Source organism: Lissotriton helveticus, chromosome 6 (assembly GCF_964261635.1).
Source record: "Lissotriton helveticus chromosome 6, aLisHel1.1, whole genome shotgun sequence".
In the NCBI taxonomy this organism is placed as follows: domain Eukaryota; kingdom Metazoa; phylum Chordata; class Amphibia; order Caudata; family Salamandridae; genus Lissotriton; species Lissotriton helveticus.
In genome coordinates, this window is record NC_136067.1 from 259101524 (window position 1) to 259114125 (window position 12602).

The 12602-nt window shown below is 46.1% G+C and overlaps 1 protein-coding gene across 3 annotated transcripts in view; it reads left to right on the top strand.

Moving 5' to 3' along the window:
- ATAD2B (ATPase family AAA domain containing 2B) overlaps positions 1 to 12602 on the top strand; it is a 974520-nt gene that overhangs the window by 131099 nt on the left and 830819 nt on the right. For all 3 annotated transcript variants that reach the window (XM_078647713.1, XM_078647714.1, XM_078647715.1), the window contains exon 2: positions 4946 to 5100. In XM_078647713.1, coding sequence (XP_078503839.1) covers positions 4946 to 5100 — 155 coding nt within the window. The remainder of the gene's footprint in view (positions 1 to 4945; positions 5101 to 12602) is intronic.

Consider the following 12602-nt stretch of genomic DNA (forward strand, 5'->3'; position numbering starts at 1 on the left):
CTGATATAATTTGTACGTGGAGAAGCGTGGTGGCAGAAGAGACCAGTGCCACTTCTGGCGAGGATCAGGTTTGCCGGGAGCCATTTAAGGTTCTTCCTCAGCTGGATTGAAGAACGGGTGGATGCAGGACAAACGGGTATTTCCTTTGAGCTACGGAAGAGATTGAAAGACGTGAAACGAATATTTTTTTCTACTTTTCCAATTGCGCCTGATGTAATTGGATATATGCCCCCTCCCTCCCCCCCAGACATATGTGTAACGCGTAGTGTGCAGGTTGACTCCCGAACTTGTTAAATAAAACTTTCATCCTTCTGAGGTAGATGACGTGCTCAATTGAGTTGAGTAATAACACCTATTACGTTGGTAGTCCGATCTTCGTTTCTGAGATTACACCCGGAAGTACTAAGTTTCATTCCCGAGTTAAAAAAAACAACAACTTTATGTTCAGTGCCTTTGTGAGGAGCTGAAGGAGATCACCTACTGCATGAAGTGCATCTGTTGTTTATGGAAGTGAGGCGACGACTACACCCAATACCATCTTATTTTAATTGAGATTGGAACGTCCTAAAATACAATTTATAAAAGCTCCTTGGGTGTCGTCCTTATCAATGAAATTATTGTAGGCGCTCAATGGTCAAGTCAGGCAAGACTTTTAACACTGTTTACTGGCTAGACCGACACACAACTTCTTGTATTTACAGACAGCTTCTTTGTGAGAGACACTCTGTTAAATACAGCGCCTACAATAGCTAAAAAACAATCTACACTCTGAATCCGCCCTAGATGGAGTTGTTTAAGAGGTTAGCACCATCGAGTAACTTGGCGAACTGTGTTCCAAAGAACGTACTTTATTGTGCTCCAAATGCTGGTGCCTCACATTACTTTTTGGTGATTTGTTAACGCGAATTTCTCTCCGTTGTGGACCGGCATATGTAGCATTTCTGTGTTGGTTTTCTACTTGGCATGAAAGAATCAACTCATTCCTTTAATAAAATTGGTTAATTACGTGCCATTGTGTGTTTTCTCTTGAGCTCACTTGCGACTCCAGTAATTCATGTCTTCTGGTCGAAGTTGAATTTCTGTATTTGCAGCTTGCATTTGCCTGTGTTGCTGTGCACGTACATGCATGGAGCATATAATACGGTCCTCACTATAAGAGTAGGCTTGGTGATTGTTGTGCATTGAGCCTACTGTGGCAGCCAATAGGGGAGTGTTAAAAAACACCCGTTCACTTTTAGCTCAGTTCTCCACAGTATTGCCCGTTTAAAACTTTATCTACTGGACAATTTTGTTTCATGTAGGCATTACAGATATTAGTTCGGGACTGTTACGATGGATTTCAGTAAGGAAACTTGTAGGCATGTTGGCTTTTGGATATTGGAACCGAAAGAGAAATGGGTCTGGTTTACGCTGCAGGGATCGTTACGTGCTGCTTTTATTATCTGGTTTCATAAGGTTTAGTTCTGCATTTATAGCAGATTTCTGTCTTTCTGGTGATTCCGGTAGGAACCAGAGTGCACCAGTAAACCAACAACATTAGTTGATTTCCTGGAGTGCGCAATATTTACGTGTAGATTTTCCTCTGATCAAACATTTCTCCTCTACAAGTGTAGCACATATGTACTATTGCAGATTTTCGCCCTAGAGAGCACTTGATCTTTGACAGGACCAACTCGTCAGGTGCTTCAACTCAAGGACTAAATCTGTAAAAGGCGTGTGAATACCCAGAACCTTACAAGTTTGGTGTTCCTGCTATGACAGGTTAATACGCCCAGAAGTGCCCACACTCTCACCATCACCTCACAGTTTGTGAGTCTGACTGACAGTGCTTCTCTGCTGGCACATACCTTTGAATTAAGAAATCCATCAGTTTTGATTATCTGTAAAAGTATTACTAATTTACACTCAAATGGCTATGTTTGCATAACAAAGTAATACTTATATATAGAACATGCTTTGTGAATTCGGCCTTTTTTTGTTAAAGCGACATGTTTCAACATAGTTTTTATGCATGTGACTTTTGCACCAGGATGGCTCCGTGAGTACAACCATGCCTGCTTTAAAATGCTGTGACCTGCAGGTCATGTGTGAATCCCAGGAATGCTGACTTAACTTTCCATTCTTCCAGGATGGGTAAATGGAGTACCATTAAACTAGGTAATACTTAATTCTTATATTTTCAATGCCTTTTGCCACTTCCAAGCATTGAAAATATAAGAATTAAGTATTACCCAGTTTAATTGTACTCCATTTACCCATCCTCACCCTCACACCCCTCACTCACCCTTCACTCACCCTCACACCCCCTCACACCCCCTCACCCACCCTCACACCCCCCTCACACCCCCTCACCCCCCCTCACACCCCCTCACCCCCCTCACACCCCCTCACCCCCCCTCACCCCCCCTCACACACCCTCACCCACCCTCACACACCCTCACACCCTCTCACCCTCCAACCCTCTCACCCTCCAACCCTCACCCTCCAACCCTCACCCTCCAACCCTCTCACCCTCCAACCCTCTCACCCTCCAACCCTCTCACCCTCCAACCCTCTCACCCTCCAACCCTCTCACCCTCCAACCCTCTCACCCTCCAACCCTCTCACCCTCCAACCCTCTCACCCTCCAACCCTCTCACCCTCCAACCCTCTCACCCTCCAACCCTCTCACCCTCCAACCCTCTCACCCTCCAACCCTCTCACCCTCCAACCCTCTCACCCTCCAACCCTCCAACCCTCTCACCCTCCAACCCTCTCACCCTCCAACCCTCTCACCCTCCAACCCTCTCACCCTCCAACCCTCTCACCCTCCAACCCTCCAACCCTCTCACCCTCCAACCCTCTCACCCTCCAACCCTCTCACCCTCCAACCCTCTCACCCTCCAACCCTCTCACCCTCCAACCCTCTCACCCTCCAACCCTCCAACCCTCTCACCCTCCAACCCTCTCACCCTCCAACCCTCTCACCCTCCAACCCTCTCACCCTCCAACCCTCTCACCCTCCAACCCTCTCACCCTCCAACCCTCTCACCCTCCAACCCTCTCACCCTCCAACCCTCTCACCCTCTCACCCTCCAACCCTCTCACCCTCCAACCCTCTCACCCTCCAACCCTCTCACCCTCCAACCCTCTCACCCTCCAACCCTCTCACCCTCCAACCCTGTCACCCTCCAACCCTCTCACCACCTCACACCCCCTCACCAGCATAGCAAAACAAAACACAACAAAACACAGCATAGCAAAACAAAACACAACAAAACACAGCATAGCAAAACAAAACACAACAAAACACAGCATAGCATAGCATAACAAAACCAAGCATAGGATAGCAAAACATAGCATAACAAAACACAGCAGCACATAGCATAACACAACAAAACATAGCATAGCTTAACCCCTTCGGTGCGGAGCACGTTCAGCGGACGTTGCGTGCACTCCCTCGGTAGTGCTGCGCACGTCTGCTGAACGTTCCGGCCCCGTCCGCGCAATAGAACGTTCCGCACCAGCGCAGAACGGTCGGCGCAGCGGAGGGGTTAACAAAACACAACAAAGTATAGCAAAACATAGCATACCAAACACAACAAAACATAGCAAAGCATAGCAAAACATAGCATAGCATAACAAAACGTAGCATAGCAAAACAAAACATAGCATATCATAACAAAACATAGGATAGCAAAACAAAACATAGCATAGCATACAGCATCACTCAGCACCACCTCAGGATCACTCAGGGGCACCACAACATCACTATGCGCTACCACAGCATCACTGAATGCCACAGCATCACTCGTTCGCCATCACAACATCACTCAGCACCACCACATCATCAATCTGTGCAACCATTCAACAACAGATGGTTTAAATATGTTCTCTCAATGTTTCAAGCTTTATTACAAATGTAACAAAAAGATGTTGATATTTCACTTCTGTTCTTGGATTTTCATCGCAATAAAATACACTGAACATAATGTTCACAAAAGTTATTTACAAAAGTTTAAGCTATTGCCATTATAAATTACAATAACTTTTATTAAGTATTAATTATTTAAAAAAAAATAAAAGCCATTGTTATTTGTAATATCAATACATGTAAGTCACGTAAATACAACGCATATTGCATTACAAATGCTATAGGTGTCACATTTGCGAAAGTTATAACTATGTCATTGTAAATGACAAAGCTATTAATTTCGCTATTTTCAAAAACAAAACCTAAATAAAAAATGTGTCATTTACAATACCAATAGCTCAAACTTTCCTAATGCGAGACCTATTGCATTGCAAATGCTTGTTGGTAATGTACCGTACAGAAGTGGTCATTGAAGCCAGAATGTACCTGAATCATGTTGTTATAATAGAACTCTTCTCTATATTATAGTGATAGTACTTTACCATGCGTGCCAATAACGTAGTTTGAAGGGCTGTACCTTTATGTACTCTGTTTGGGCGTGTTTAGATCATCAGGGAAGAGATCAGTAATGAACTCTCTTCGGTTCCAAGTGTTCCAAAAACTTGAGTTTACACCGCAAACCCTTGTATTTTAGTGAAGATAGTTTCTTTTCTTCATATGCATTTTTTCGTACTAAAACCTTTTTATTGGAATTGTCTATGCTTTCTTTCCCGCAAGGTATAACACAGGCAACAACATTTAGGTTAAAAGGTCTGTATACAAATACATGAATTTTGTGGTGAATAAAGACAATGGGAATATTTTACCATGAAAAAATTAAGGATACTTTTAGTTTAGTTTGTAGATCATTCTGGAAATAATATTCTTTTCAACAATAGATCTTAATCGGAAGCAGGTGATGTCCTAATACTTGCAGGTTCATATATTTCAGTCACCGGAAGTCAGTGCCTAATTTCATAGTTTTATTTCATACAGCAGCAAGATGCTGTGTCATAGTATCATTTTAGAATGTTGTCTTGTTTTCTTTTATAGAAGGATGTAAGCAGTGATGTGAGCTTAAGTGACAGCCATCTGTCTCCCCCTGCCAAACGCCTCTGCAAACATGATGAGTCTGGTCATGAAGAAGGTGCAAAGCAACGTGACACTGGCCAGAGGGAAGACTGGGGTATCTCAACCAGGCGTAGGAGGTAAGGTTAATGTTTTTATCCGTTTGCATGTCTATTTGTGGTCTAATATGTCAGTGCCTTCATGGGTGTTTAAACTAATGTACTTCTGATCTCTGTAGCTGCAACTTCTTTGTATTGCTCCATACATGCCTTTCGTCTGATGCTTCTGTGGCTTGGGCAGTTAGCCTCTTCTTTAGTAATGTGTTTTGTAATTTGTGCTTATGTAGCTTGCTTTTATAGGCGTCGCCTGAATCAGCTCGCATGTGCTGTCCCTTGTGACAATCTATATTGTTTCTCAAAACACAAAAAAACTTTAAAAAGAGGCTTTTAGCCTACACATGACTTGTTGTCCATCCTATTTCTTCCTTTACACTGGTGAGCGCATGCCAGCTTTGTCTCTTTGTTTCCTGGCCTTCCCCGGAGCATTGACTCAAGTACCGATTGATTTCTTGACTAGTGTTTTTCTGCACTGCTTGTGTTCGGATTGTGATACTGTTTTTAGGTCGAAGCACGACCTGCATTCAATGCGAAGCATTGATTGCAGTGCTTAGACAACTATTGTGATCCGTTTTTGGGAATGTGGGACACGACTCAGAAGCGCGCTTTTGCAGTCTCAGTTTTGACCGCGGGAGCGCACGTCTGAGCCGCGCTTGCGCAGACGAATTCCCAGCTCCTGCTTTCGCTTCGCTCCGCTCGCGTGCATTAATGGCACACAGACACAGCCAGCCCCCACCCTCTGCATGCACACACAGACAGGCGCGCACACACATAGACAGACACACGCAGACAGACACACGCACACACGGACACAGACACACGCACATACACATACGCGCGCGCACCTCCTCCCCCCACACTTACCGGGGTCTTTCCGTGTGTCCCTGTCTCCCTCGGCAGCCTGCGGGTCAGTCTTGACAACAGGCGGGGCTCACCACGGGAGCTCCGCTAGTTCACAGGCAAATCTTCCTGCTGACTACAGGAGCGCGGGTTAGGCTCCCGTCCGCTTCCTGTTTGCGGCCCCGCCCCCGTCCCAAAACAAGTGGCCTGGCTTCCGTTCCAATCCGGGCTGCGGACATAAAGCCCGCAGGTATGTGTATCCCAAAATATCTCGCAATAAAAGCAATTTCAGTTTGTGGTGCTGCGGCTTAGCCAAGCCTCAACCGCAGAATCATTTTTTTAATTAAGTGGCCAATCTACGGTACTAGGACTACCACTACAGAAACCGATAGCTCAGGCAACCACCGGATTTAGGGCTTTTCTCAAATCTTCCAGACAGTTACAGAGCATCGCTCGACTTGCAGCGACCTCGGATATCAAGAGATTGCGAGCTCAACATCTTGGCGCAGGGCTCAGCCGGAGGGGATCTGGCAGGGGCGTGTCCTCGCAAAGAATGCAGTAAAGCAGTCTTCCTGCATTCCAGCTGTTCCGCTTCCTTGGAAGGCGCCCAGACTTCAAGAGCTGGATTTTCACGCCAACATGCATCTGTCACTTTCAGAGCCAGGAGCCATCTCTCAAGCATCCACATCCACTTTGGTTGATTGGCACTTTGGGTAATCAGTGGCCCACCCCAACAAGATTTTTTTCCAGATAATAAAAATATTCAATGCATCGTGGCCAATCCCGAAACTCATACCACATTTCTACACCATGCGGGATCACGCGCAAAGTGCAAAACTGCATTCGATAGTAACATTTTTGTTTTGCTGAAAAAACACAAAACTTGTTGATTTTACTTTATTAATAAACTTTAGGACAACACAACGGCATACCACCATCATTATGAAAGTTGTGTGGCAGCAGCGGTATATTTTATGCCCACCACTGTATTATTGGAGTAACACTCAACATTAGTTGAATAGTCCTGAGACAATTTCTTTGATTATTCACTATGCTTCAAGACAAATTCCAAAAATAAATAAAACATGTGAACCTTGTCAAGTTCACATTTCACCTACAGCATCCGGCTGTGTCACACTATAAACAGCGACCTCCTGGGTGGCCCCTTGCACAAGGACTTCACTTGTCCTGACAGTGTCTTGTTGTTTCTCGACTAGAGTAGCCTCATCCAAGTCTTACATTCAAATGTCTTGTATTCCACATAATTCTGCTAGCCGCATAACTGACAAGCACAAGACCATCTACAAAAATAGAATTTAAAAAAAGCGATAGGATGGTGGCGCCCTAACACTGAATTGGAGGATATCTTTTTAGGGCTCGCTGGTACTGCATCCGAAGGATGCGTCCAGCTGGAGCCTTTTAGTTGCCTGACTCGGGGGAATGAGGGACAAAAGGGTGTTACGAGCTTGGATTTGGGTGCGCGCACGCCCAGCCCGGCGCCGTGCACGTCCCCTGCCACAGATTCCCTGAACACACACATACACACATGCACACGCAGGCAGGAGGGCACACACACACGCGCGCACCCCCCCTACTTCCCCCGACTCACCGACACCCCCCCTCCCCCCCGCCACGCGCACACAGGAGCGCACCTACACACACGCACACACACATACAGAGACCCCCGCCACCGCCATACAAGCCCCCCCCGCTCGCTCTCACCGCTCCCGGAAGGCACACACACACACGCGCGCGCACCCCCCCCTACTTCCCCCGACTCACCGGCACCCCCCCTCCCCCCCACCGCACACACACAGGAACGCACCTACACACACGCACACATACAGAGACCCCCGCCACCGCCATACAAGCCCCCCCTGCTCGCTCACCGCTCTCAGTAATTCTTGAAAGTAACATTCTCATGCATTTGTAAGTGTATAAAACGGATTAATTTCAATAATAACGAATGAATTATACCGTTTCGAAATGGCAGCTACTTGAAAGGTTACATTGCTCCCTTGTCCTTCGTCTGTGTCAATAGCGGTTGGTCTCCATAGGTACGGCCCACGTAGAATGTTCTAGATGTAGCCGGTGGGAGGTGTTACGTGGGCCGGTTCTTGTAGCTTTGGCCGTGCCGTTAAACGCCACTTCAAGATATTTGTTAGTCACATATCAAATAGCGAAAAAAAAGTCAGTTGTTGAATGACAAGTAAACTTATTTCTTTGAGTGGCTTTGGTACTGGTCACGTAGTAAAACACGAGGTAAATTGATGCTTATTTTGCAACAATTATTTTAGAATATCTGAAATGCAGCTTTTTTGGCTGCTCTAAAAGGAAAGTTTAGGCGGTACTAGGGAAGATAACTAACAACTCGTTTAGCCCCTACCAGCACAAACACTACGTACTCATATTTTGTCACGGGACATTAAGCGCATGCATTCTACCAGCACCCTGCAACACTGGGGATTTACAGGAATCCAAACACCAGCGTAAAGTACTCGAACAACAATGACGTCTGTCTTATAAATGTCACAATTTTTTTTTAATATTTCAATTCTGTTCTTGGATTTTCGTGAAAATACAACACATATTGCATTACAAAAGCTATAGGTGTTACATTTGTGAAAGTTAAAACTATTGGCATTGTAAATGACAAAGCTATTACTTTAGCTATTTTCAAAACCAACACATAAATAAAAAAAATGTCATTTACAATACCAATAGCTCAAACTTTCCTAATGCGAGACCTATTGCATTGCAAATGCTTGTTTTGTTTTTTTTTGTTGCTTTTTTCGTTGCAATACCTCTTCACACCATCAGATTTGAAGCTCACGCTTCTCAGTAGTTTCAAGAGATGAAAGCAAACAACTTGAAATAAATAAACTGTGTTGTATGTGACCAATGTCCTGAAACATAAATAATAAAGAACGATGATAGATTCAACCCAGATCTGTGACTGGGGGTGAGCGTCTGAAAAGTTCCAGCGCTCCGTCCTTCATCTTCTTGTGTTTGCTTTGTTCGCCCTAAGTTTGCAGGGAATGCCCAGACGTGGCTGTCTTTGCCACTGGATTCCAGCTAGCTCTGCTGATGAAGAATGTTAGCCTGAAACCGTTCCCAGGAGGCTTGGTTCCAGTTCAGGGAAGACATGGCTTGGCAGTTCGGGCTGGACTGTCCCATGAGGCACAGGGTTAAGACTGATTTGCCTATAGCTGTGTTTGAAATGGGGTGGCAAAGTGAGCTAAAGAACGATGATGGATTCAACCCAGATCTGTGACTGGAGTTGAGAGTCTGAAAAGTTTCAGCGCTCCGTCCATCATCTCCTTGTGTTTACGTAAATTTTGGCAGCCTGCCGCTTTTATTGTTGATGGAGCTGTAAACATATTCCTTACTTTTCAGACGGTTGCCACCCACAATGTATTGTTCTGAATTGATGTTTGCCGCTGTCATATTTACTTATTTGTTGGTTACCCTTTATAATCTATAGGATTTTTATTCATCAGTAATCACATGATGATTTCAAAAGGTTTATGTTTGAGCTTTGCCCCCACCCACCACTAGCATTACCTTAGTCCCCATTCACTTCTACCCACCACAGGACCCTCAAGTCATCCTCGCCACTTTATCTCTGCCCACACCTGAACCCTCAAGTAATCACAGCCTCCCTTACCTCTGCCCACCTCAGGACTCACAAGTCACACCTCCCTTTACCCATCCAGAACCCTCAGGTCACCCTTACCTCTAAATGTACCTGTACCCACCCCCTGTAACCACAAGTAACCCTCACCTCGTGTTTCCTCTACCAACCTCTGCCCACCCCTTAACACTCAAGTCACCCTTGTCTCCATTTACCCTTGCCCACCCTGAACCCTCAAGTCACCCTCGCCTACCTATACCTCTACTCACCCTCAGAATCTCAAGTCACCCTCGCCTCCCTTCACCTCTCCCCACCCAGAACACTAAAATCACCTCTACCCACCCAGAACCCTAAAATCACCATTAAAAAGAATAACATAAAAAGCACGTTATTTAAAAAAAAAAATGTGTGTGGTAAAGTACTGCATAGTAAAGATATAAATACTCACCTGTGCGGTACTTACCTGTGTGGTAAAGGATGCAAGTTAAAGACTGGTTCCCCTCCTACAGGATACACCTTTGCCCCCTCACTTAAACACTCTCCTGCCTTCACCCTGCACCCCTAATTGTTTAGGGAGCACTGTTGGTTGTTTTATGTCCTAAAATATATTTGGAGGGCACCTTTGTCTCTTTGACAGTTTGCTTCTTCTGCCACACCTCACCCTCTATTTTGCCTTGCCTAAGACAGTGCATGAGCTTTCGCTTGTGAAACATTTTGTTTATTTAAAAGGGGCTTAGAGCCTACCTCTTGGCTTTATCGTCACTCATTTCCTTGCTTCTCTTTGGTGAGCAAATGTGTGCTTCACTTCCTCTTTGAATGTTTGTCACTACCATGGAACATTGCCCTAGACCTGCTTTCCTTGCCCAGTGTCTTTTCACTTCTCACCTCTTTCAGAGGTACATATGGGTACTTTTGTTTTTCCTTTTACTTGCGCACTCTTCCTGACCCTTCCTCCTATTATTGGTTCCCGTGCCCTCCTCCTGCGTTATTCCTTGTCCGGTCCCAACTCCCTGTTGTTGCTTGCCCTGCATACCCCTCACAGACTTCCTCTTTATTGCGTGCCACCTCTTGTCCTGTCAGGAAAAAAAAGCTCCTAAAAGTCACCAAGGGGTTTCAAGATTGCACAAAGATGCAAATTACTCTACACTCCCTGTTATGCATATTATTTTTGGTGCTGTATGCATACGGGGTCAAAACAGCAATCGTAAACTCGGACCTAAGATAGCGAAACTTTTTTTTTTGTTGACAAGACAGAGAATAATCTCTTATTAAGAAAACGGATCATTGCCCCTTGCAACATGACTGTGACTTTTATAAGCATGCTTTGGGGCTCGTGGCCTTTGGGCCCCTCCAGCTAGCACCAGCTGGAAGAGCGTGCTGCTCTTAGATCAGTTTTTATGAACCTTTAATTCCAGCGCCAGTGCCTGGTGAGATGAAAAACAAATACAAGTAGGTGAGAGAATACGAAGCCCTTGTGCAGCGTACTGCACATTTGAAGATTGCATACAGAGTAACTTCAAGAGCACCTAGCAAGACTTGTTTTGTGGGAGCAGACTCATTGACCAAAGGTTGAGCTTATGTCCCCTTATACTCTTCTCCCCAATGCAAACCGTAATCATGTTGGAGAATGGGTCCGGAGATAAGCAACCCTTTTAAAGTCTCTGCCTAGCGAAGGCTGCGCTTGCGCAGTCTCGCTGGGGAGATCTTATGTTTTACAGAGTGGGGCTTGAACCCGCCCCTATTCTCCATTGGCTGGCTTCCTAAACGGAGGCCAGCCATTGGAGGAGTGGGGCCTCACTCCGCTTAAGCCCCGTCTTTTTGGGATTCGGGGGTGTGTTTTTACTTTCTTTCTCTCCTCTTGCCATTGGCTGGAATTTTACCTTCCAGCCAATGGGAAGAGGAGAGGACGAAAAACACGCCCCCGAATTCCTAAATGACTGTGCGTTTCTCCGAGGCATTTCTGCTTCGCCTCGGAGAAACGTGGTGGTGTTTCCATGCTCCATGTCGTGGGAGCGGGTGAGTGATCAGAGGACGGGGCCTGGTTGCCCCCAGTCTTCCCCTCGCCGTACTTCGGCTCTTTCTGCAGCTGCTCGGCTCCGCTCGCTCCCCCCCCTTCCTTCTGCCCGCAGCCCTTCTCCGTCCTGCTCTCGCCTCTCCCCTTCCCTCTGCCATACTATGGGACGAGTTTGCGCTGCCGACTCTTGTGCGGGAACCAATGTTCGAGCCGCTGGGGTCGCGGTCACGTCCGGTGCTTGTGCAAAGCTCTTCTCTCCCGTGCCTTTCCATTTCAAGCACTGAATGAGATACCTTGTATTGTGTGTGCTCGGCCTAAACACGATAAGGGGACTCACGTCACAAATGCATGGGTGAGAGCAAATGATCCGGGCAATTTGTGGGCTCGGGTGTTGGGCTGGGTGTGTGTATGACACGCTCGATTAATACTCTGGCTGAAGTGTGTAGGATAACTCGGAGCAGACAAGACAGGTCGGTGGCAGAACGATGGGAAACAGCCTGGGGTATTAAGAGCAACCGATGAGTAAGCGGTGCGCTGTGATCTCAGCGTGCCTGAAGAAGGAAAAGGCGCTTTGCGAGCATGGTATAGATGTAAGCATGACCAGGCAAGCGGTATGTGCGGTGCGGCGAGGGTAAAGGAGCAGGAACAGACAGCATTTCATGCAAATCCACTTTAGTTACTCACATTGTGTAACCTCGAGCCAGGAAACGTTTGAAGTGCAGGGAGGTAAAACGGATGTATTCGTCTCACAAATTCTTCCTAACATGTTTCAGAGCGTGTAAAGTTCTGCCCATACTTTTTACTTGCTCTCGTTTGAGAGCCTTCGATGCCCCGATCGCAGCGCCTTATTAGGGAATTTAAAATTGCTATTTGCTTGTTTTTTTGTGGTCTTCGTTCCGAAAAGCTATGTATTGTGGCTTGTATTTTTCTCTGTAAATAAACAGCAAACCGCCAAAATGTGAAAGTGAAAAGATGCCAGCCTCTCCTACCACGCCTCTTGTCTTGATAGAGGTAGGGTCCGAGCTTCGGGATCCTTGC